Here is a 22,711-nt window from a genome sequence, read left to right on the forward strand (position 1 = left end):
TATTAATAATTAACTAATATGATCAATGATTATATTGAACATATACTGTAATTTGAATGACTTATTGTTAAACTGTACTCAATATTTTATACTCTACATTTTACTCTTTACTGTCTTGTCTTGTTATTAGTAAAATATTATATTAACCCATTTAGTGAATTGATAAATCACCAATTGGTTCAACAATAATCATCAACTGATTGGCTATTTATTGAAAAATAGTAATAAATCTTACTCACCTTCATTTTTTCCTCGATAAAATTGTTGCCCATTTAGTTAACAAAACCAATTGGCAGGATTAATCAATTGAAATACCGGTTAACATACAATAACAAATGAAAACAATTTTACTATCCAATAATGTTGAACTGTCCGTTGTCCGATGAAACTAATTGAGCATTTATTGTTATTATTATTATTTAATAGGTAAGGCAAATTGGATAATCCAAGTTGAAGACACAGTTTTCATCAGTAAGTCTAATCTTGTTATGATGATGGCGAAGCAGTTGAAAGATTTTTACAGAGAGACGAGAGCAAAATGTTTTGGCAATGTTAAGGAAGCAGAAAAAATGAAAATCTGATCAGAGGAAAGATGCGGAGGAAGATGGCGAAAATGTTGGTGATCTTATTTTTAGGAGTGAGGAAGTTGATAACTTGCAATATCCAGTCTATTATACACTCGTAATCTTGGCCAACATCCAAATTACAATATTGTAATGAAAGCTTCAACAGTTTAACTTTAATCAAATAGACTTGTTGAATACAATTATTTTGTCTCAAAAAATGGAAACACTCCAAATCAGTTGATCGATAAAACAGGCAAAATTTAAGGTACCATTTCTCGTAAATTTTTTATCATATTTTTTCTCTTTTTTTCAGAATTATGAGGAAGTTTCTCTGTGACCAACAATCAGGTTTAGCCTTCAGTAATTAAAGTGTTCAATCGCACAATTAATCAGCATTAAGGATAAAGTATGTCTTGAAATTGATGTTCTGTACTTTTGTTTTTCTCTCAATTTTATCATGAAAACAACTTTCATTCAAGAATATTTTATTTTCCTCATTTTCTTTAGGCTTTGGATTGAATTAAACACACGCATTTCGCATCGAAAAATGCACCGACTAACAGGTAAACCTTGTTTTGACCGATTTTGTAGCTTTCCAGGAAGACTCGAAAATGTTCAATGACTCGGAGAATGAGATTATAAATGAGACCAGTACATATTGAGAAGAGACCCATCAACAGAATCAAATATCGTCCACCAAAGAATGTTTTGAATATTTCGTTACCCTTAGCCTGGGCTGCAATCGATTGCTCATTTAGACGCATCCAAAGAGCTTTTTTCGCTATGAATTTCGGTCTTTTCAATGAGAAATTTCTAAAAATTACATTTTCTATTATTTATTGCATAGATTTTTTTGGAGGCATTGTCGGTTGTTTATTTTGAGGATGAATTTTCTGACTGATGAAATTGGCTCAAATTTATCTTTATCAAAGGTTAGGTAAGATTTTCTGAGGTTTCCAGTTTATTTTGAAACTTATTTGATAATTTAACGTCAATTTTATGACTCAAATTTACGCAATTGTTTTGGATGTGATCTTGTGACTGTGTCATCAACTTGATCCAATATCACTTCACATTGCATTATGTAAGGTAAGTTTTCGTGAGCTTCCATAGTTTAAAGGTAAAACTTTGACGATCATTTGAAGATGAACAAGTGATGATGACGGTACTGATGGCATGATCGTGGAGTTGAAAGTGAATAAACAATCTTCAGTTTTCCCTTATTTGACGCTTCATCGAGATGAATGTTTTTTTCAACTTTTACGAGCAATTTGAATGGGAAAATAAGGATTTCATGAGTAACTCTTGAAGGAAAATTGTGTTCTAATTTTACTGATGACTTAAGAAGTTAATGCGTCAGTTGAAATATTTATAATATTTAAGTGCGATCATTTCTCTGAAAATATTAATCAAAGAAAGTAATCAATTTTTAGGCAATAAAATATTGATTATTGATGGCTAAACGTTAATAAGTGAAATTTAGTATATGAAATCAAACTATTTAACTTTTATATTGATTCAGGTTAGAGTTGCTTTAAGGCGCCAACTTATGGTTTTATTGACTTTTGTGCTGCCCTCCATTGGCTATGAATCAAGTCAAGTCAGTTTTTTAACTTCGATTCACAAGTCGTTAACTTTTGTTTAAAGAGTCATAGACTTATCAGTCAGCTGCTCTTGTTTTGGATCATCGTCCTGTTGGAAGCAGGAAGAGCTATGTATTCAGATTTTCTTGCAAAAATTTTAATTTACGCTTGTGTGTTGATTGTACGATAGATAATGTTAATTTCAGCAATTTTGCACAATTACAGAGTCACACTGAATCATTTGACTGTTTGACGTTTTTTGATTGTTTTATGGTAGCCAAAAACTTGTTCATAGTCAGATGTCACTTTCAATACGCTATTTTTGAATCTTCAGTTCTTTGCCTCGAGGATCGAACATCACGTTTTTTTCAATGAAAACCCAGTAAAGAGATGGCAAGATCGGCGATCTTCAATCTCGATCTGCGGATCGAAAAATACTCAAAGATCGAGCACAAGATCGATGAGTAAAACCATGAGTAGGCCTATCTTTTAAACATTGCCTTTAATGACACAACCTTTTAATGTTTCTCTAATTGCTCTGTTTTTTGCATTTGACCCACTAGATCCAGACGAGGAGTGATTACCACCACTACTTCCCACCCCACCACCATGATGCGAGGTATGCTCTATAAATTTACTAACTCTTGGTTCCCTTTCCTCTGAATGCTCTCTAACAGCACACATTTTAATTTGTCTTAATAACATTTCTTTTCTTTTTCGATCTTTTGCTCATTTAGAATGCTTCTTTCTTTCATCTTTATTCCAATAACGACCCACTTTTAATTCGGACATTGCATCGTCATCAGTTGTTAATCCTAGCCGTTCCTGGTTAATAATTTGTGCCTGTTCTTTCAATATCGGATTTCTAATGGGTTTGCAAGTTATATATCTGGTTCCATCTGGACGCTTTTTCACCTTCCATTCCAAATTTACATTGTTTGCATTAGGGGTTGTGGGTAATCCACTTTTGATCGATTCTTTCTTCTCTGATGGATGCATTTCTGGTAATAAATCAGCTCCTGGTTTAGCTGCTGGTAGTTTTGAGACCGGCTTTGAATTTACTTCTGGTGGACTTGGTTTGGGTTTGAAAACATTTTTTGGTGGTTGGGTAGGTGTTGAAACTATCTCGGTTGATGCATAATGACAATGTTCATCGTAAACTGCTCCATTGGCTCCAGTTTTCCCATCATTCCCATCATCACTGCCATCTAGGTAAACTAAAGGGGAAAAGCAGGTAAAAAGAAGGGGGTCAAACGAACTTATGCCGACCAAACGATAGCAAGTGTTTCAATCAATTGTTTATCAAAATGAAAATTAGATTAAGTGAAATACCTTCGCAAGAAAAAATTGATATAATTAATGAATGTGATTCAGTTGATAGAATTATTGCCTGTCTCTGGTGCACCTCTCTACCCTTACTACTACTCTGGTTTCAGCCGAAAGTGATTTGGCTGAATGAGATGAGTGAGTTTATGCATTGTTATCATAGGTTTTTGAAGTGAATCACTCTCAGTATCAGCCTAACAATTTCATAAAATTGTGCTTTTCCTTGCTATCGAGTAATCAACATGTTTCTCAACGTAAACCCAACTTTATTAAACATTTTTTTCGGTTGTTTAACTGTTTGGTTGATCAAATATTTATTCAACTTTATTTATCGACTTAAAAAACTTCCTCCTGGTCCATGGGGCTTACCTTTTGTCGGTTACTTGCCCTTCATAAAGAAAGATGCGTATATTCAAATTACTGAATTGGGTAAAAAGTATGGACCAGTATTCAGCTTTAAGTGTGGCCAGTTTGATGTTGTTGTGATAAACGATGCGCTAGCCATTGAAGAAGCTTTTAGGAATGATCATTTATTGGCTCGTCCGAATACAAGCTTTATTCCTGGATTCAAACGTGATCAGTCATTAGTTGAAATGTCCGGTGAACCTTGGAAACAACAGAGACGAGTTGCTCTAACAATACTTCGGAAAGTTGGTTTCGGGAAAAAAACGCTTGAAGACAAAGTGAAGCAAGAGATTAATATGTTCATTGACTCTCTAAAATCAGCGAATGGTGCAGAAGTTGATTTCGGTGAAGTGATTAAATTGAGTGTTGCGAATAATATATCAATCCTTTTGTTCGGACATCGTTTTGAATATGATGACCCGCTGGCAAGTGAAATGTGTCGGAGTGTGAAGCATCTTGTCGAAAATGCCTCATACTTCAGTAAATTCGTATTTATGCCCTCGATAACTTTTTTGGTTTCCCTGGCTTCACAATTCAGCTCTGAACTCAATAAGATCACAAGCAGCTCGGAAGAGCTAGAAAAGAAAGTCACAATAGAAGTTGGTAAACATAGAGAAAAGAAAGCAACTCATGAAATTGAAGATTATATCGATGGATTCTTGGAAGAAATGGATAAACAAAAAGATCCCAATTCAAGTTTCAATATGAACACATTGCGGCGAAATACTGCTGATTTTTACGCAGCTGGTGCGGATACTACAACACTTGTATTGAATTTTATCATGTTATATTTAATCACTTATCCTGAATATCAACAGAAAATACGAGATGAAATTAAGCAAACTATTGGATTCGAGCGTCAACCTGATTATGCAGACAGAAATTCAATGCATTTAACAATGGCATTCGTTTATGAATCTCTACGAATGTCAACAATCGCTCCTCTCAACGTCCATAGACGCGCTTCTCAAGACACACAAGTAATGAACTATTCTATACCTAAAGATGCAATAGTTATTTTCAACTTTTGGGCTGTTCATCGTGATCCAAAGTTGTGGAATGATCCTTATTCATTTAAACCAGAAAGATTCCTCAATGAAGATGGGACATTAGTTGCCAAACAACCAAATTTAATGTCATTTAGTGGTGGCAAAAGGATGTGTCCAGGTGCAAATTTGGCTCTAATGGAACTGTTTCTTTATTTGGTTTCAATTCTACAAAATTTTCGAGTTTCAATTCCAGAAGGATATGAAATATCTAACGAAGTGAAATATGCCCTAAATAGAATGGTGAAAAAAACGATGAAAGTTCATTTTCGCGATTGGAAAGATAATTAGCAGATTACAGCGGCCTCAGTTTTGGCCTGTTAATATGATAGCGTTTAATGCTGTTACTGTACGTTAATAAAGAGTAAATCAATTAAAGCAATCAAGATAATTATGTGAGAAAAGAATGATTATTTTATGAGTGACAAGCAAAAGTGATAAACACACGAAAGTATCAATTTCAACTCCTGCTTTATTCTTCTGCATCATAAAGGGTTTCAATGTTTATTTCTGACAAAGTTATCTGAAGATTAAGATGAAAATTGTTATAAAATGACGATAAAGATGAATCAGTCTATTGTATTGGCTCTTCTATTTTGATTAACCTTTAATTTTGTGTTTTATCTTTATCTTGAGATAAATTTTTCAGAAATAATCCCATTAACACCCTTTTCATAATTATATCATTTTAACCCTTATCCAGAAAAATTGACATTGACACCTATTAATTTGATTGCATTGTCAATTGTTGATGAAGCAAAGTACTCGACGTTTTATTTGCAATTGAACATGTAGGATGAAAAAGTGATGCAAAAAGCTAATCTTGCTATTAAGAGTATCGATAAATTGTTATAAGTTTGGTTATCTTTTTCTGGTTAATCTGGTTGCTTTTCAGGTTATTATGTACAATTTAGTGAACTATTCAGTTCGATTTTTATTGCTAGAAATCCGTGCGATTTATGCGCTTTCGCATACATAAATGAAAAATAAAATATAGTCCGTTGATATGATCATGGATAATGTTAATTTCAGCAATTTTGCACAACTACAGAGGCACACTGAACTATTTGCTTGTTTGACGTTTTTTGATTGTTTTATGTTAGCCAAAAACTTGTTCATAACCAGATTGCGCTTTCAATGCCATTGCTGAATTGCTCGATTGGTTGCCTCGAGGATCGAACAGTTGGTTATTGTCCCTGTTTTGCCCTGTTAGTGTCACGAAGTTCTCATCGAAATGCTTAGAGTCTTTTTTCATCTCCAATATAGGGAATGGCAAACATACTTGTGTAAGTTTAATGGAAAAAGAATTTTCGACTCGTTTTTAACTTGCAACGGTCAACAATATCAACATCAAAAGAAAGGAAATATATTAATTATTAATAATCTAAAAAGCTTTTAAAATCTTTTTGATAGCAGCCAGTAAAAAGTTTACTCTCTAGTCTAAAGTTTTATTCGTCTGTCCTTTTGCTTTTGACACAGTCTTTACTCAATTCTGGTATCAGTTGCTCTCGAAGTAAAACAAGTTACTAAAGATGAGATAAAAAATATCTACTCAATGTAAGACACCTTGAACCGAGTTATTGAATCATTATTGCTTTTGATTGTTTTTATCAATCAATAATAGTTCATCGGATTTGAAACACCAGATGGAATTGCTCTGTGATTAATTATCTTGTCTACATGTCAATTGAAACTATTAAGTTTGACCGCTTTATTAAATATACTGTTATTTATGCTAATTTTTATGTCTCTATTTCATCAACCCAATAATGGCATTTGTGTTCAGTTAATACTGTTAATGTTTTGTTTATCATTAATGTCAATCGACCGTGTATCTCCCTTAATATAAGTTACCAGTTCCTAGACCAATCAAAACTACACAATCGGGAACAGAGTATGTTTATCAATGAAGAATGATTGAATTCGATAACCAAATAGAAACTAGAAGTCTCTCTACTGTTTATGCATAGAAGGTCATCAAGCGATCACTCTAATGTGATGAATGACGAAAGAAAACAGATGTGATATTCGCAAAAGAAAAGGAAAGTTGACGAGAAGAGAGTTATTATATTATATTGTAATAATCAATGCTGTTACTAGAGATGATTCGTCATGATGTTAACATAGGTTGACTCAAGTTTCAATGGACCTTTATTTTCGATTGCTTTTTCGTTATGAATTTAGGTCTTTTCAATGAGAATTTATTAAAACTCATATTTTCTAATATTCATTGCCTAGAATCTTTTTAAGGCATTGTCGGTTGTTTATTTTGAGGATGAATTTTCTGACTGAATGAAATTGGCTCAAATTAATCTTTACTTCGATCAAAGGTTAGGTTTTCTGAAGTTTCAAGTTTATTTTGAAATTTATTTGATAATTTTACGTCAATTTTATGACTCAAGTTCACGCAATTGTTTTGGATGTGATTCTTGTGACTGTGTCATCAACTCGATCCAATATCACTCCACATTGCATTATGTAAGGTAAGTTTTCGTGAGCTTCCATAGTTTAAAGGTAAAACTTCGAGGATGGTTTGAAGATGAACAAGTGATGATGACGGTACTGATGGCATGATCGTGGAGTTGAAAGTGAATAAACAATCTTCAGTTTTCCCTCATTTGACGCTTCATCGAGATGAATGTTTTTTTCAACTTTTACGAGCAATTTGAATGGGAAAAAAGGATTTCATGAGTAACTCTTGAAGGAAAATTGTGTTCTAATTTTACTGATGACTTAAGAAGTTAATGCGTCAGTTGAAATATTTATAATATTTAAGTGCGATCATTTCTCTGAAAATATTAATCAAAGAAAGAAATCAATTTTTAGGCAATAAAATATTGATTATTGATGGCTAAAGGTTAACAAATGAAAGTCAACAAATGAAATAAAACAGTTTAACTTTTATATTCATTCAGGTTAGAGTTGCTTTAAGGTGCCAACTTATGGTTATATTGACTTTTGTGCTGCCCTCAATTGGCTATGAATCAAGTCAATTTAACCAGTTTTTTAATTTCGATTCACAAGTCACATGTTCATAACTCATACTGGCTAAAGGATATGAGTGATCACTTAACATGCAGTTAATCAGTAAAAATTCATTCCACCTTTCCAATGGTATGAGTTATGAACATGTGACTAACACCTTCGGGTAAGAAAAATTGCAATTTCAGAAAATGACCTTTCAAGGTCAATTAGAGGTCAAATAAAGAATTGACCTTGAATAACCTTGAACACTCGAACTTATGGTTGTGCAATTTGCATAAAATTATGGTCCAAGTCTGAAGTCTGTAGCGCTAACCGTTCGTGAGTTATGCCTACATCAAGGCCTAAAATAAAAAAAAACGCCCGATACATTCTTTCCCAGCCACTGTTTTGAACGATGATGTTATATATTTACAAAGGATCCCGAATTCACCCAATTAAATTTTAAAACTAAAGCGTCCGATAAGACTGAATCATCTAAAGACGTAAAATGGATATATAATGATTTAATTTTAACTTCGCTACAATCGAATGGCAATAAAGTTATTACAGTCAACAAATCTTCAGGAAAAGTATATGCTTTCTACATTAATTTAAAGAAACGGATCGACCAATATCGAATAATCGGTTTGATAATTTGTTATCGGTCAAATGAGCTGATTACATTCACCTCGACGTTTTTACAGTTGAAAAATATTACATCTTTGTATAGAAGAACTTTTTTAACCAACATGTGATAATATTAAATGTTATTCATAGATTTATATTTACAAACTATTGGTCAATAATAGGGTGAGAAAAATTATATCAATCAATTGTACATTAAAAGGATACTTATCATTATGATGTTGTTTTTATGTTGATAGTAATTTTCTCATTGTACTCTACTCATTGTATTGGTAATTGTAATTGATTTATCAATTCTGTCATATGAATAAAATGCTTCACTACAATGTCAAAAAAATTTTTTATTTACGTTTAGCCGTAACTTTGCATAATCTAGCTTCTGGATAGATACAAAAGAGCAGCGATTGAATCCAGAATATGAAAATTTAACAAAATTTGGTTGCGCTTTTATCAGGTTATTATCCTTAATCTTTAAGATAAGACCTTCCATATAGGACCAACGGACAGATTCTAATAGCTATAGAATTAATCCTTTTCCAGAATCCAGAATCCAGAAGCGAAATTCTTATTAACCATTTCTGCAGCTGACAGCTTTGCACCTTGAACGCAAGAAAAGAAGCGAAAATGCGAGTAGAGTTGGCACCAATAATTCACCTGATCGTCATGTCATTTCATACATAGCCAGATCCATCATCAAACGCATCAATAAAATAAATCATTATGTACAGGGCATTACAGCTAATTTTCCCGTTTTTAATTGGCTATATCTTCGCCCCTGAGTGACCTAGAGTTTATATATTTTGTTACTGGAAATTTGGGTGATACTCAATTGTCATATTTCAAGGTCAAGGTCATTCAAGGTCGTTGCTTTATTTGACCTCTAACTGATGTTTGGAGGTCATTTTCTAAGAGCGCAAAAATTTTGAGATTGGTTGATGCTAGTGAAATGGTCAAAAGATATGAGTGTTTACACATTTTACTGTTGATGAATTGGTTTTAAGAAAAATGCATTCATCTTTCCATCGGTATAGGATACTAACTCGCATAAACATCAACCAATCTAAAAATTTTTGCACTCTTAGTAAATGAACTCCTAATATCAGTTAGAGGTCAAATAAAGCAACGACCTTGAAATATGACAATTGAGTATCACCCAAATTTCCAGCAACAAAATATCTATCCTCTAAGTCACTCAGGGGCAAAGATATAGCCAATTTACAACGAGAAAAATTAGCTGAAATGCCCTGTACTAATTTTTTATCATCAATTGATACCACTCATCTTCTACCAGTCCATTCATTCACCCGCATAAGAGAGTATTTTGACACCAAAAAATTTCTTTACTCTTTGTAATAGACCCTTCTTACGTATTTTAAATATAATCATCCCTTCGTTTTTGATACATAGGCTTGTTCACACTTCAAGATTCCTGTCTGCATATTTCATGTCAAAAATTTAACCCATTTTATTTGTCTTCTTACATTTGAAACAACCTTTATCCAATTCTGGTATCAACTGCTCTCGAGTAAAACAAGATAAGATAAAAAATATCTATTCAATGTAGTGTTCTATTGTTCTTGTTCTCCAACGCCAGGAACAATTGTTCTTTGTTCTGTTCCGTCGTTTTGTTCCGAAAAATCGGAACTAGGAACAACCTAGGAACAGAACAACCCGAATCTAGCACAGAAAAAAAGAACAAAGGTGACGCAATAAAATGCTAAATGAGTGCCTAAAGTAACCCATTAACACCAGAGGGATTCAAGTCAAACCCTATTTTACCCAAAATCTGTTGATAAATTGAAATTTTCACCAAAATTGTTCTCAGTTTTATGTTTTGTTCCGCTAGGTTTTTTTTGTTCCGATTTGTACTGTTCTTGTTCTTGTTCTTGTTTTCCATTTTAAGAACTAGGAACAACATTTTTTGTTCTTGTTCCGAAGAAATTTTTCTTCTCGTTGTTCTTGTTCCTTGAAAATATTGGAACAATACAACACTAATTCAATGCAAGACACCTTGAATTGTGTTAATTAATCTACTATTGATTCTGATTGTTTTTTCAATAAATCATAGTTCTTTTAGCTCAATCGGGTTTGAAATACCAGAAAGAATTAATGATAAATTAATCCGTCTTGAAATCAATTGAAACTAGCAAGTTTGGTAGCTTTATAAAATATAATATATTAATACTGTTATTTCATTCACTTGTTGGTAAATTTTATTTTTTTATTTCATCAAACCAATAATGGTATTTGTGATCAGTTAACGCTTATTGTTGGTTTTGTTTATCAGTAATGTCAATCTACTGTGTCTCCCTTAATTAACTCTTGATTATAATCTACATGTTATAATAGCCATGGAGTTCAATAGTGCTAAAAAATGTGAAATATCCTTCACTGAACCTGATGTTGAGGAAGCGTATAACTTAGGAAGATATAAACACTCGCAAGTTGAATTGGAAGAATGTAGAAATCGAATTGAAGAATTGAAATTCCACCATGATGAAGAAAAGGCTGGTAAGGAACGAGCGCTTAAAGTTTTAGCGGCATATGTGAAGCAAACTAGAGATGAGAGGCAACAATATGTCCAACAAATCAATTCACTCGAAAACATTGTCATGATGTTGATGTTGAAAACCAAAAATTCAGCTGATCATGGTAAGTTATCTTGAATTTAGTTAAAGAAATGTGATACTGATTGACCTGAAAGGTTGTCTCCAAAAAATTCAATGAAAGTAAATCAAGTGTGAATCATGAAACCCATTTCTGTTTGACTTGATTCCTGATTGTATGAAAAACCTGACGCTATCTCCAATTGCTGTGTTATCATAGACATTCGAAGCTCTTTAGTTGAATTATCACTCTTGTCCCCGATCTTTATTATTAGTGATTACTTTATTAAACTAAAATGAACGCTTAAATTAACCTCTGTATTGCTTCAGTATTCGCTTAAATCATTATAACATGCACACTTCTGTTATCAGAGAAAAATTCAATTTGTTTTTTAATGAATGCTGAATAGAGTGATTTAAAAACAATTTTTCAATCCTCCGTACTTATTTATAGCTTCTAGATTGGAGGAAAAGACATATCCATCCAGTTATAACAAGCCGACAACATCCAGAAAGTCTGATATTGAACCTTATTCTAGTCACAGCGAAGAAGTCAACATCAACATGTCCTCTAAAAATCTGGCCTCATCTATTATGGGACCTCGTCAGGCCTGGATGGACACTGACTTATCACTTGAAGATGCTTCTTTAATCGAAGCAATCGATGCAATTGCTCGAGATTGTGAAAAAGACAGAGAAATGAACAATCTTACAGGTATTGCATATTTTACAACTGTATCATCTCGATTTTGAATTGTAAATAACCCGTTCTCATAGGTTTTATAATTTCCTCTGATTTATTCCTTTTTTCATTCTTAATTTTTCAGGTCTAATTTCACACCAGGATAAATATGCCTCATCCGGTATGGTATCTTATCATCTTCAACAAACTTATTGTGCATTTCCTCGTTACATTTTCACTATATCACCATTCTGCCTTCGTTCTCGTTCGTAATCAAATTTTATTTTGGTGTAAAAAGTAGATTTCATTTTCAATTACTTTCAATTTATGATTGCATTTTTATCAGCCAAAATTTTCTCGTTGGAGTCACATATTTCTGGTTATCTCGTTTATTCATTTTCTTTTCATTTTCAATAACAGTTCCAGTTCTCAATAACTTAATTTCAGATTTTTGCCTTTTTCGATGAATTAGATATTTTAAGAGCAACAAATTTTGAATTTTAACCTCGAATTGATATTATGAATAATGATGCACTAAATATTGCCTTTCTCTTGATTTCCAACAACGTAAATGTCTTCTTATTCTATCTACAGCTTCTATCTTCTGTAGCTTCTAGGTTGGAGAAAAGATTACAAGAGTTAAAAAGCGAAAATGACCATCTTCGAAGCCACCGTGATTTCATGTTGCGCAGATTAATAGAAGGTGATTATAGAATGAACACTGGAAAAACAAAAAAAGTAAACAAAGAAGCTGAGAATACCGAAACGAGAGTCAAACGCACTACAACTATCGAAAATGTCGAAAATTAAAGTGAGAAAGAAAAAAACGTTCTGCAATCTGACTCAACTGTGCCTACCAAGGAAATACTTGTTAGCACAGATACACCGATTAAATTAGATGCTTCATCAGATGTTAAAACAGATTCAAGTGAACTATGCAGAGCTCTAGAAAAAGAAAAGACCGAAATTAAAGATGTTTCAGACAAAACTGACAAGCCTGTAGATAAAAATGTGGCTAAAGCTAATGAGCCACATTTTTTTTGATAAATTTAAACCACTAGGATCATGGGTGTGTACAAAGTGTATCACAGGCGAAAAATCTAAAAAAAATCATGAGCTGAGATTGGCTTCAAAGGCTTCGCAAGCACAACTAAATGAAAAGAGCATAGCTCATTTTCCACCTCTAATAATAGTAAACCCATTGGCTTCGGGCTCTGAAACTTCTAAGATTATAACTCTTACTAGCAGTTCCTCATCAACATCAACATCATCTACCCCTACAACCGCTAGCAGCTCGCTTGCTTTTGGAAAGTCAACAGATTCAAATAAAAATTTAATAATGTCTACTGGTTCTTTAGGCGAGTCTTCACAAACAAAAATATCTTCATCTAATCGAACAAAACCAATTAGCACAACTGATCCAGTTTCGCGTGATGAAACAGCTTGCACAGCTGCAAAACTCACTTCTGGAAGCACCTCATCAGCAGGAACAACGTCGACCTCAGGATTTACTTTTGGACAAACACCTAAAACTACCCAAAGCTCCAGTTCTGGTTTGTTTTTTAGTTCTACGTCTTCAAATGCTCCATCATCTCTTGCCTCACCCGGAATTCAATCAAATGCTTTCGGTCAGAGTTCTACATTCTCTTTTAGCGCTTCACCATCAACATCTCAAGCTAAACAACCGGCATCACCTTGAACCGTTTTATTGAATCACTATTGCTTTTGATTGTTTTTATCAATCAATAATGGTTCATCGGATTTGAAACACCAGATGGAATTGCTCTGTGATTAATTATCTTGTCTACATGTCAATTGAAACTATTAAGTTTGACCGCTTTATTAAATATACTGTTATTTATGTTAATTTTTATGTCTCTATTTCATCAACCCAATAATGGCATTTGTGTTCAGTTAATACTGTTAATGTTTTGTTTATCATTAATGTCAATCGACCGTGTATCTCCCTTAATATAAGTTACCAGTTCCTAGACCAATCAAAACTACACAATCGGGAACAGAGTATGTTTATCCATGAAGAATGATTGCATTCGATAACCAAATAGAAACTAGAAGTCTCTCTACTGTTTATGCATAGAAGGTCATCAAGCGATCACTCTAATGTGATGAATGACGAAAGAAAACAGATGTGATATTCGCAAAAGAAAAGGAAAGTTGACGAGAAGAGAGTTATTATATTATATTGTAATAATCAATGCTGTTACTAGAGATGATTCGTCATGATGTTAACATAGGTTGACGCAAGTTTCAATGGACCTTTATTTTCGATTGCTTTTTCGTTATGAATTTAGGTCTTTTCAATGAGAATTTATTAAAACTCATATTTTCTAATATTCATTGCCTAGAATCTTTTTAAGGCATTGTCGGTTGTTTATTTTGAGGATGAATTTTCTGACTGAATGAAATTGGCTCATATTAATCTCTATTTCGATCAAAGGTTAGGTAAGATTTTCTGAAGTTTCCAGTTTATTTTGAAACTTATTTGATAATTTTTGCGTCAATTTTATGACTCAAATTTACGCAATTGTTTTGGATGTGATTCTTGTGACTGTGTCATCAACTCGATCCAATATCACTCCACATTGCATTATGTAAGGTAAGTTTGCAAGTGCTTCAATGGTAAAATAATTTTCGAGGCGTTTTTTGACTATTTTTACTTATAATGTTGAACAATATCAACATTAATTGAAAGGGGTCGAAAAAACTTGAAAAATATTTGATAGCTTTCAGTAAAAGTTACTCGTCTGTATTTTACTTTTGAAACAGCCTTTATCAATTGTTGCATCAGTTGGTCTCGCATAAAACAAGTTACTACTATAAGATTCAAAAAATATGTAGGAAACAAAAACACCTTCTATCGTGTTATTTAATCGATTATCGATTTTGATTGCATTTTAAATCATTTTAGTTCCATCGGGATTGAAACACCAGATGGAATTGCTTTGTGATTAATTGGACTTGCCTACATGTCAATTGAAACCTACAAGTTATTGTTAATACTTGTTAGTAACTTTGACTGCTTTAATCAATATTACAAACGAATGCATTGAGTTTGACGGTACTTTTAATTTTCTTTGCACATCCAATTCCCACTTCATGTGATAAGATATAAATTTAATACCTAATTGTAATCCTATCAAGGCGATCATAATCAGATGCGTAAAGTAAAAATCGTCATCAAATTCAATTCATTTGTTTGTAATTGTTATTTCACTCGTTGGTAATTTTTGTATTTTTATTTCATCAAGCTAATAATGATATTCGTGATCAACTAATCAATTAACTCTATTCAGTTTAACAGTTTATTTTGTTTAGTATTAATGCCAATCGACTGTGTATCTCCTTTAATTAATTCATCTGGATAATAATTTACATGTTGTAATGAGCATTGAGTTGGATAGTGATAAAAACAGTAAGGTATCCTTTACTGAACCTGATGTTAAAGAGGAGGAAAATCAGGATAACTTAGACAACGAAATTCTCGGAGTTTCCGCTAAAAAATATGAACAGTTGCAAGTTGAATTGGAAGATTGCAGAAATCGAATTGAAGAATTGAAATTGCATCGTGATGAAGAAAAGGCTGGTAAGGAACAAACGTCCAAAACTTTAGCAACATATGAGAAGAAAACTAGAGATGAGAGGCAACAATATGTTCAACAAATCAATCCACTCGAAATCATTGTCATGATGTTGAAGTTAAAAGCGAAAAATTCAGCTAATCATGGTAAGTCCTCGCTTTTCCGAAATTAGAAAAAGCACAAACAGTTGAAGCTCTTTGGTTAAATGTCCACTCTTGTCACCGATCTATACATCTATCTGTATTATTTGTGATTATTTGATTAAAGTTAAGTGAGCTCTTGAAGCAACCTTCTCATTACTTCTATCTTAGCTTCTAGGTTGGAGGAAAGATTACAAGAGTTAAAGACTGAAAATGAGCAACTTCAAAGCCACTGTGATTTCATGATGAACATAATAATAGAAGGTGGTTATGAAATGGATACTGGACAAACAGATAAAGTCACATCGAGCAATAACAACCCAACGGTATCCAGAAATATAGGTTTGACCGTCACCACAGTGCAAGCTAAACAATCGGCATCATCGACAAGCTCAAACAGTTTGTCTATCGCATCTACTAAAGCAGCTTCTTGTACTACTGATAGCAGCATCTTTGTATTTGGAAAACCCACAGCATCAGATGACAGTTTGAAAGTTTGTTCGCGTGGGACTGAAAGAAAAAATCCGAATTCCAACTCATTCAGTTCATTTGAAGTGCTTCTTCTCTTGTCTGAAATCAAGTATGCTAACAGTTTAATTGCTCAGCAAAATTACGTCAAAGCTAAAAGAAGACTTCCACGCAACTAGGCTCATCAAATGTCTCTATGATATCTGTTTGTTTATCTTTCCCCTTCTACTCTTTCCTTTTCCTCTTTTCCCCTTTTTCTTTGAATTTCCATTGACAAATTAATAAACAAATTAACTCGCATTCGGTTCTTAATTTATTGTATAATTGCATCAGTTTTTTGCTCAGAAAAAAAAGGATGCCTGATACGGAACTGCGATACTATCGCCACTATCGTGGACTATCAACACGCGATGATATGACTATTTTTGTGATTTCAACTTTATTGATTTGGTGGCAAACTAACGGTGTTTTAAAAATGTAAATTATGACTATTGCAACCGTAATTTTCACTCGATAACTCACTTCATGCAAAAAAATATCCAAACTGGATAAAAATCAAAAAAAGTTATTAGCGATAAGAAAACGCGTATTTATCTGTAACACACTGTATAACATGCCAACTGAAAAGCAAACTCTTGAAACGTTGATCAATTTTTTCGAATCATTTGTCCATAAAATGATGAAATGGAGAGCGTATATTTGCGTTTGAACAATTGAATTTATTTCATTAAATTTTTCAATTGGATGCGTTATGATTAGCATCGATTAAAAATCGAGCTGCAATTGGATGTTGCAGAATATGAAAGAGAGGGGTGCTCACTTCCAATACCAGAATCTATCGTATTTGTCCTGAAGTAGGTGGAATTTATCCTACGGTTGGATCCAATAATCCCTCCGGATCAGCTGAATTGGCTGGAGGAGCAGGGGTGCCTTGAGGAGCTGCAGCGTCTGGACCAGCTGGAATAGCTGAAGTAGCTGGACTAGCTGGAAAATCTGAAGGTGGAATTTGTCCCACGGTTGGATCCAATAATCCCTCCGGATCAGCTGAATTGGCTGGAGGAGCAGGCGGCCCTTGAGAAAGTGGACCAGCTATAGCTTTTGGTTCAGGTATTGGAGCTGGAGCAGAAATAGCCATTATGGAATCAAACATAGCAATAATTGCAGTCAAAATGATATACGTTAAAATTTTGTTTACTTGCATATTGACTATTCTTGATGATTAAAAGAATTTAATTAGACAGAACAAATGTAAAAATAACTAAATTACTTGAGTTAGATCTTCAATCGATACATTTTCTCTAAAGCACTCGACTTTTATACTTATTTGAATCGCAGATAATTAAACAACTTTATTTACGTCAATAAAATACCTGCTGTTACCCTGTAAATTATCATACAATTGTTTTATTTAATTAAATTAAATAACGATCAAATATTTATTCTAGTTTATCTGCAATTTATATTTGTATATTGTACACCAATATTTGTTAAGTAATTTTTGAGCTCGAGGAACCTGAATGGCAATTTAATAAGATGTTCACTAAAATTATTTACAAAAAATGTATGTAAAAAAATTATTTTATCGCCGCATTACTAAATTATGGAGAATCCATATTAGGTTGCAAATTTTTTAATTTCTAATATTTAATGTTTAACAGTTTGACTTAGAATATAAAGTTGTTTGGCCTTTGTGGCCGTTATGGCCTTTTCTGGTCCAGCTCAGATGCCTGAACGAAAACCAAAAAATATCAACTCCCCAACCTCATTAAAAAAATCAGATGAAACAGACTTTGTCAAATTTTTCTGTTTTGAGTCAAAATCATCAAACTAACTGAATACCTAACTTGATAAACATCATCTGTGAACCTTCAAATAGTAAAACATCAATATTTGTATAATAATTTTTAAACTCGAGGAAACCAAATCGAATAAAATAATCATCAATTTAATTCAAAGTCCAATAGCAGTTGATGTTCATTAACCTACATCTTTAACACGTGAGTCTGATCTTTTCCTCTCTATTTCTGTCCAACGTTAAAAACGTAAACGGAATGTATTACGATGATTCAAAAAAATATCAAGCAAATGCTAAGGTGTGATCGGATTTTAATTAAATTGATGATAATTTGATAAAATCGCAATTTGGTTTCCTCGAGTTTAAGAATTACATTAACACTATCGTTTTACGGACAAAGGCGTAACGGGTAAGACTTTTAAATTGTTATGCAATGGGAGATGTTGATTTAAACACATATAAATAATTTTTACAATCTAAAGTAGAAATATAATTAATCACAAATTAATATGAAAATAACAAACGAATTAACAAACAAAAAACGTAGAAAGACAAAGCACATGTAAATAAGAATGATATCGTCTGATTGTTAGTTTCCTTGCGTGTTTTCTTTTGATTTTACTCTCACAGCAATGTCTTTTTCTGGTGATTTTTTCTCGAGTTTGACCCCATTTAATTTTTTTAGTAAATTAACTCAACTGTGCCTACCAAGGAAATACCTGTTAGCACAGATACATCGATTAAATTAGGTGCTAATTAATTGCTTCATCAGATGTTAAAACAGATTCAAGTGTACTAAGTAGAGCTCTAGAAAAAGAGAAGACCGAAATTAAAGATGTTTCAGACAAAACTGACAAGCCTGTGGATGAAAATTTGGCTAAAGCGAATGAACCATTGTTTGATAAATTTAAACCTACACTAGGATCATGGGTGTGTACAAAGTGTATCACAGGCGAAAAATCTAAAAAAAATCATGAGCTGAGATTGGCTTCAAAGGCTTCGCAAGCACAACTAAATGAAAAGAGCATAGCTCATTTTCCACCTCTAATAATAGTAAACCCATTGGCTTCCGACTCTGAAACTTCTAAGACTATAACTCTTACTAGCAGTTTCTCTTCAACATCAACATCATCTACCCCTACAACCGCTAGCAGCTCTTTTGCTTTCGGAAAGTCAACAGCTTCAAATAAAAATTTAATAATGTCTAACCTGTGCGGACATATTTTGGTACAAGCTGTTTCATCTTTTTTCTCAGAAACTACATGTTCAATAGACTTAAAATTTTCATGAAAGGATCATAATGAGAATATATCTATTCAAATCAAATTTCAGAAAGATAGCTCGATTAGTTCATTAGATTTTCTCATTAATTGATTGCGTTCTAAACCGCTCAAATGCTTCAGTTTTGAATGGACTTTTCCATGCGTTAGTTTTAAAGCCATGTAATTCTTATTGTGTCCATGAACTTCTTTCTATTTAAACATTTTATGATCACCTGAGGTCCAACGTATATGCTGGTAATTTTTGGGACAAAAACACATCACAATCAATCAACACAAGCAAATTAGTCCAGTAACTCTTTGAAAAAATGTTTAAAGCTCAAATTTTGGAAGATCATAAAAAACGTAGGATAAAAAGTTAATCTTGCCTCTGAGGGTGGATTAAAGAATTTTAACATAAAATACTGATTTTAAGCTTTTGAATGATGTATGAAATGTATAAAAATTGCTATCGCTTAATTGTGAAATTTAATTTTAACAATTTGTACCAGAATATGTCCGCACAGGTTACTGGTTCTTTAGGCGAGTCTTCACAAACAAAAATATCGTAATCAGGCTTTTCATTTGCCTTAGAAAACCATTTTGCACTTCACCATCAACATCTCAAGCTAAACAACCGGCATCATCGACAAGCTCAAACAGTTTGTCCATCGTAGAGTTGGGCGACATTATCGAAATCGATGATATATATCGATATTTTTACAAAAAATATCGATTAACTGAAAAAAATATCGATATGATTTAAGACATTTGAAAGATGCTAATTAGCTAAATTTTTGTGTAAATTTCGGAAAATTTTTGAATGCCCATGGCATTGCATAGATATATCTCTGCATTCGCAAAATTCGCTCAAGAAAAGGCTCTTTTCAACGCAAAAGATATAATCTAAGACATTGAAAAGCTCATCTAATGACAACTTTAAAGTCTTTTTAGAGTTCATTATGAGATTATTCATTCAGTAATTGTTTTTTGTTTCGTTTTTATAAAATATCGATAATATCGATAATATCAATATCGCAAAATTTCATATCGATATTTCCGATGATATTATTTTTCGGTAAGGGTAAACGAGAACCCGTCAGCTCACTTTTTCATCTTCAAAGTCGCAGCTGACTGGAGTAAAAGTAACAGCGCTAAGAGCTGACTAACTTTTCTTTAATCAAATCAAATCTGATTTAACCTAAAATGATCTATCTTAGACTGGTATCAAATAATCTAAATAAATCCAGACTAGATTTAGCTAATAAGATTTGATGTTTGATGAAGATTTGGAAAACCCACAGCATCAGATAACAGTTTAAAAGTTTGGTCGCATGGGACTAAAAGAAAAATTTTTTACATTTGAAACATTTGATCAGTAAACTCTGTTGTTGATTTTGTTTATCACCAATGTCAAACGACTGTGTATCTCCTCAATTAACTCATCTTGATTAAATCTACATGTTATAATAGCCATGAATTTCAATAGTGTTAAAAATAGTGAAGTATCCTTCACTGGACCTGATGTTAAGGAAGCGGATAACTTATCCAAAAGAATTAAAAATTTTACTGGTGATCTCTTTGAAAGATATAAACACTCGCGAGTTGAATTGGAACTGTGTAGAGATCGAATTGAAGAATTAGCACGATTAACACAATTACACACAAAACTTATTTTACTGATGTTTCAACACTTTTAATGAAAAACCAGAAAAGTGTCTTACTTTGAGAAATGACTTTTTTTGTTTCTGTAAAACAAATCTATTTCAACGAGTTTTTGAGCAATTCAATTTGACCTTAAAATTCTGATAATGGTATCATCTACAATCACAGTTCTTGAGCAAACATCAGACTACATTACGGGCTACAGTATATTGGAATACTAGAACACTCAAAATACTATAAAAAAATGTTATAGCATTGTAATGCTCATGTAGTCAGATTTGACTTGGTAAAGTTAGTAAACACAAATCTTATATGTTAGAAGGATCTGCATTAGTAGTCTTCAGAATGCAAATTTGATCACAATTAGGTATATTAATACGATACATATTCACATCTATTTACCCCAATTGGCTGAATAAGGCTGACAGCCTATTATCTTATCGAAGTAAACTCTGGTACTTTGGTATTGACACCAGTATAGATTACCAGTTTCATTATATGTTTAATAAAAACTGGTGCATTAAAACTGAAAACGAGAAGCAAAGTGGATTAATATGAATCTTTTAATTTGCATTAAATTGATATTCGGTTATAATCAGAGTAAACTGTAATCGTATAGACACAGAACTTGATATTCTCTAAATTTATGTTCGTATTGACCAATTGATGATAGAGCTTCTTTAGTGGTCCAATCCACTCTACCAATCCGTTCATCATCCTTGCGCCCAACTTTTGCTATTTTAATATCATATTTTGATGCAGAGATTCCTCCTATTAGAGCCCCATTTGAAACATTATCATCATAACTATTGACATCTTGCCAAACAAATATTGAATGATCCTCAGCTATGAGTATTTCAAATTCCGTATGTTCATGAATGAAATATCCATAAGTAACTTGACATGACGCTTGGCCAGAGCTGTAAGCTCCAGGTAAAATTACGTCGCCGAGATTGACACGACAAACATAAATTGGTTCAGAGTCAGAATTGGTACCAGCATTGAAAGCATTTACAAGAGATGTCTCTTCATCAACAAACTGTATCCATTGAGGTTCAGGCGATTCAATTTTAAACGCTATAAAAGAACGATAGAGATAACACGATTTGCATTCATGAAATGAACATAAGACTTACCATATTTTTGGATGTTGCTTTCTTGAAGGTTTGGAGATCCATTGCGTATTGTAATTGCTACCACAACTCCAATTGTTATTACAGTAGCAATTAATGAACAAATAATAGTTAACTGCTTAGTTGACAATGAGTTGAGCTTGATACATGAAGCCATTTCAATGATCGACCAATTAGAAATATAATTTAAATGAATTGTTGTTTAATTGTTTGTGCTTTACCTGAAAAACTCCCTCAAATACAATCAGTAAATAACAATATCTCATCTCAAACCCGATTTAATTTGAATTATCTTGCATGTAGTCAAAACATATTGTTTCTAGTGAATAAGATTATTGGTGTTGAATTGTCCTTCGCTGGATGAATAATGCAAACAAATCTAAATCAGATAAAACTTCAGAATCTGATTGAAACAATTAGTCAATAGACGCAACACTGAAGACGCAAGTGCATCAAGAACGATCTAAACGAAATTTCTTGGACAATTTCGCTTATCAAGTCTAGCGATTAAGCAAATCTAACCAAATTTTCTCAGAAATCGTTATCATCATCATGGATTGAAATTAAAATACAATTCCATCATTTAAAGCCGCAAAAAATGTAGTTAAAATTTATTAAACGTAAAATGAGTTTTCACAGTAATCAATTTACAGTAGTACACTTATTCAATATTTTTGGAGATTCACCAGATATTGGCATAATTAATACTTTTCTAGTTCATTAATTTTTCTCTTTTTGTTTTTTTAAGTGCTTTTGATTGGCCGCAATTAGGATGAAAAATTAGTCAGAAAAGTGTATGAGAAAAGTATTAATTATTCCAATCTTCAAA

At 32.7% G+C, this 22,711-nt stretch overlaps 4 protein-coding genes and 1 long non-coding RNA gene across 6 annotated transcripts in view; 3 read left to right on the top strand and 2 right to left on the bottom strand.

Annotated features, from left to right (window-relative positions):
• Positions 1-490, bottom strand: part of Fhos (Formin homology 2 domain containing) — a 36,980-nt gene extending 36,490 nt beyond the window's left edge. Inside the window, exon 1 of the mRNA XM_015935383.3 lies at positions 240-490. Coding sequence (XP_015790869.1) covers positions 240-272 — 33 coding nt within the window. The 5' untranslated portion in view covers positions 273-490. The remainder of the gene's footprint in view (positions 1-239) is intronic.
• On the top strand, positions 343-1,213 carry LOC107367656 (uncharacterized). The gene is made up of 3 exons (XR_001569948.3): positions 343-471; positions 880-972; positions 1,074-1,213. It is a non-coding gene; the product is annotated as an uncharacterized LOC107367656 (long non-coding RNA).
• Positions 1,214-3,540: 2,327 nt separating this feature from the next.
• Positions 3,541-5,320, top strand: LOC107367653 (cytochrome P450 2J4-like). Its single transcript, XM_025162015.2, has one exon. It carries the CDS (start codon positions 3,718-3,720, stop codon positions 5,215-5,217), a length of 1,500 nt encoding a protein of 499 aa, XP_025017783.2. The 5' UTR covers positions 3,541-3,717; the 3' UTR covers positions 5,218-5,320.
• Positions 5,321-10,699: 5,379 nt separating this feature from the next.
• On the top strand, positions 10,700-16,330 carry LOC107367638 (uncharacterized). Of its 2 annotated transcripts, none has more exons than XM_089266047.1 (4): positions 10,700-11,187; positions 11,596-11,856; positions 11,969-12,004; positions 15,734-16,330. In XM_089266047.1, the coding sequence occupies exons 1-4, from the start codon at positions 10,887-10,889 to the stop codon at positions 16,207-16,209; spliced, it is 1,074 nt and encodes a 357-aa protein (XP_089122173.1). In that variant the 5' UTR covers positions 10,700-10,886; the 3' UTR covers positions 16,210-16,330. The 2 variants fall into 2 exon arrangements, with proteins under 2 accessions (XP_089122173.1, XP_089122174.1); XM_089266048.1 differs by lacking the exon at positions 15,734-16,330 and adding an exon at positions 12,434-13,690.
• Positions 16,331-21,298: 4,968 nt separating this feature from the next.
• Positions 21,299-22,086, bottom strand: LOC107367639 (uncharacterized). Its single transcript, XM_015935365.3, has 2 exons — positions 21,886-22,086; positions 21,299-21,826 (listed from the first exon to the last, which is right to left on the bottom strand). The coding sequence occupies exons 1-2, from the start codon at positions 22,037-22,039 to the stop codon at positions 21,345-21,347; spliced, it is 636 nt and encodes a 211-aa protein (XP_015790851.2). The 5' UTR covers positions 22,040-22,086; the 3' UTR covers positions 21,299-21,344.
• Between the last annotated feature and the right edge of the window lie 625 nt (positions 22,087-22,711).

The sequence above is a fragment of the Tetranychus urticae genome, chromosome 1, assembly GCF_039701765.1.
Source record: "Tetranychus urticae isolate SD_2017Ah chromosome 1, NJAU_TeUrti_SD_1.0, whole genome shotgun sequence".
Taxonomy (NCBI): Eukaryota; Metazoa; Arthropoda; class Arachnida; order Trombidiformes; family Tetranychidae; genus Tetranychus; species Tetranychus urticae.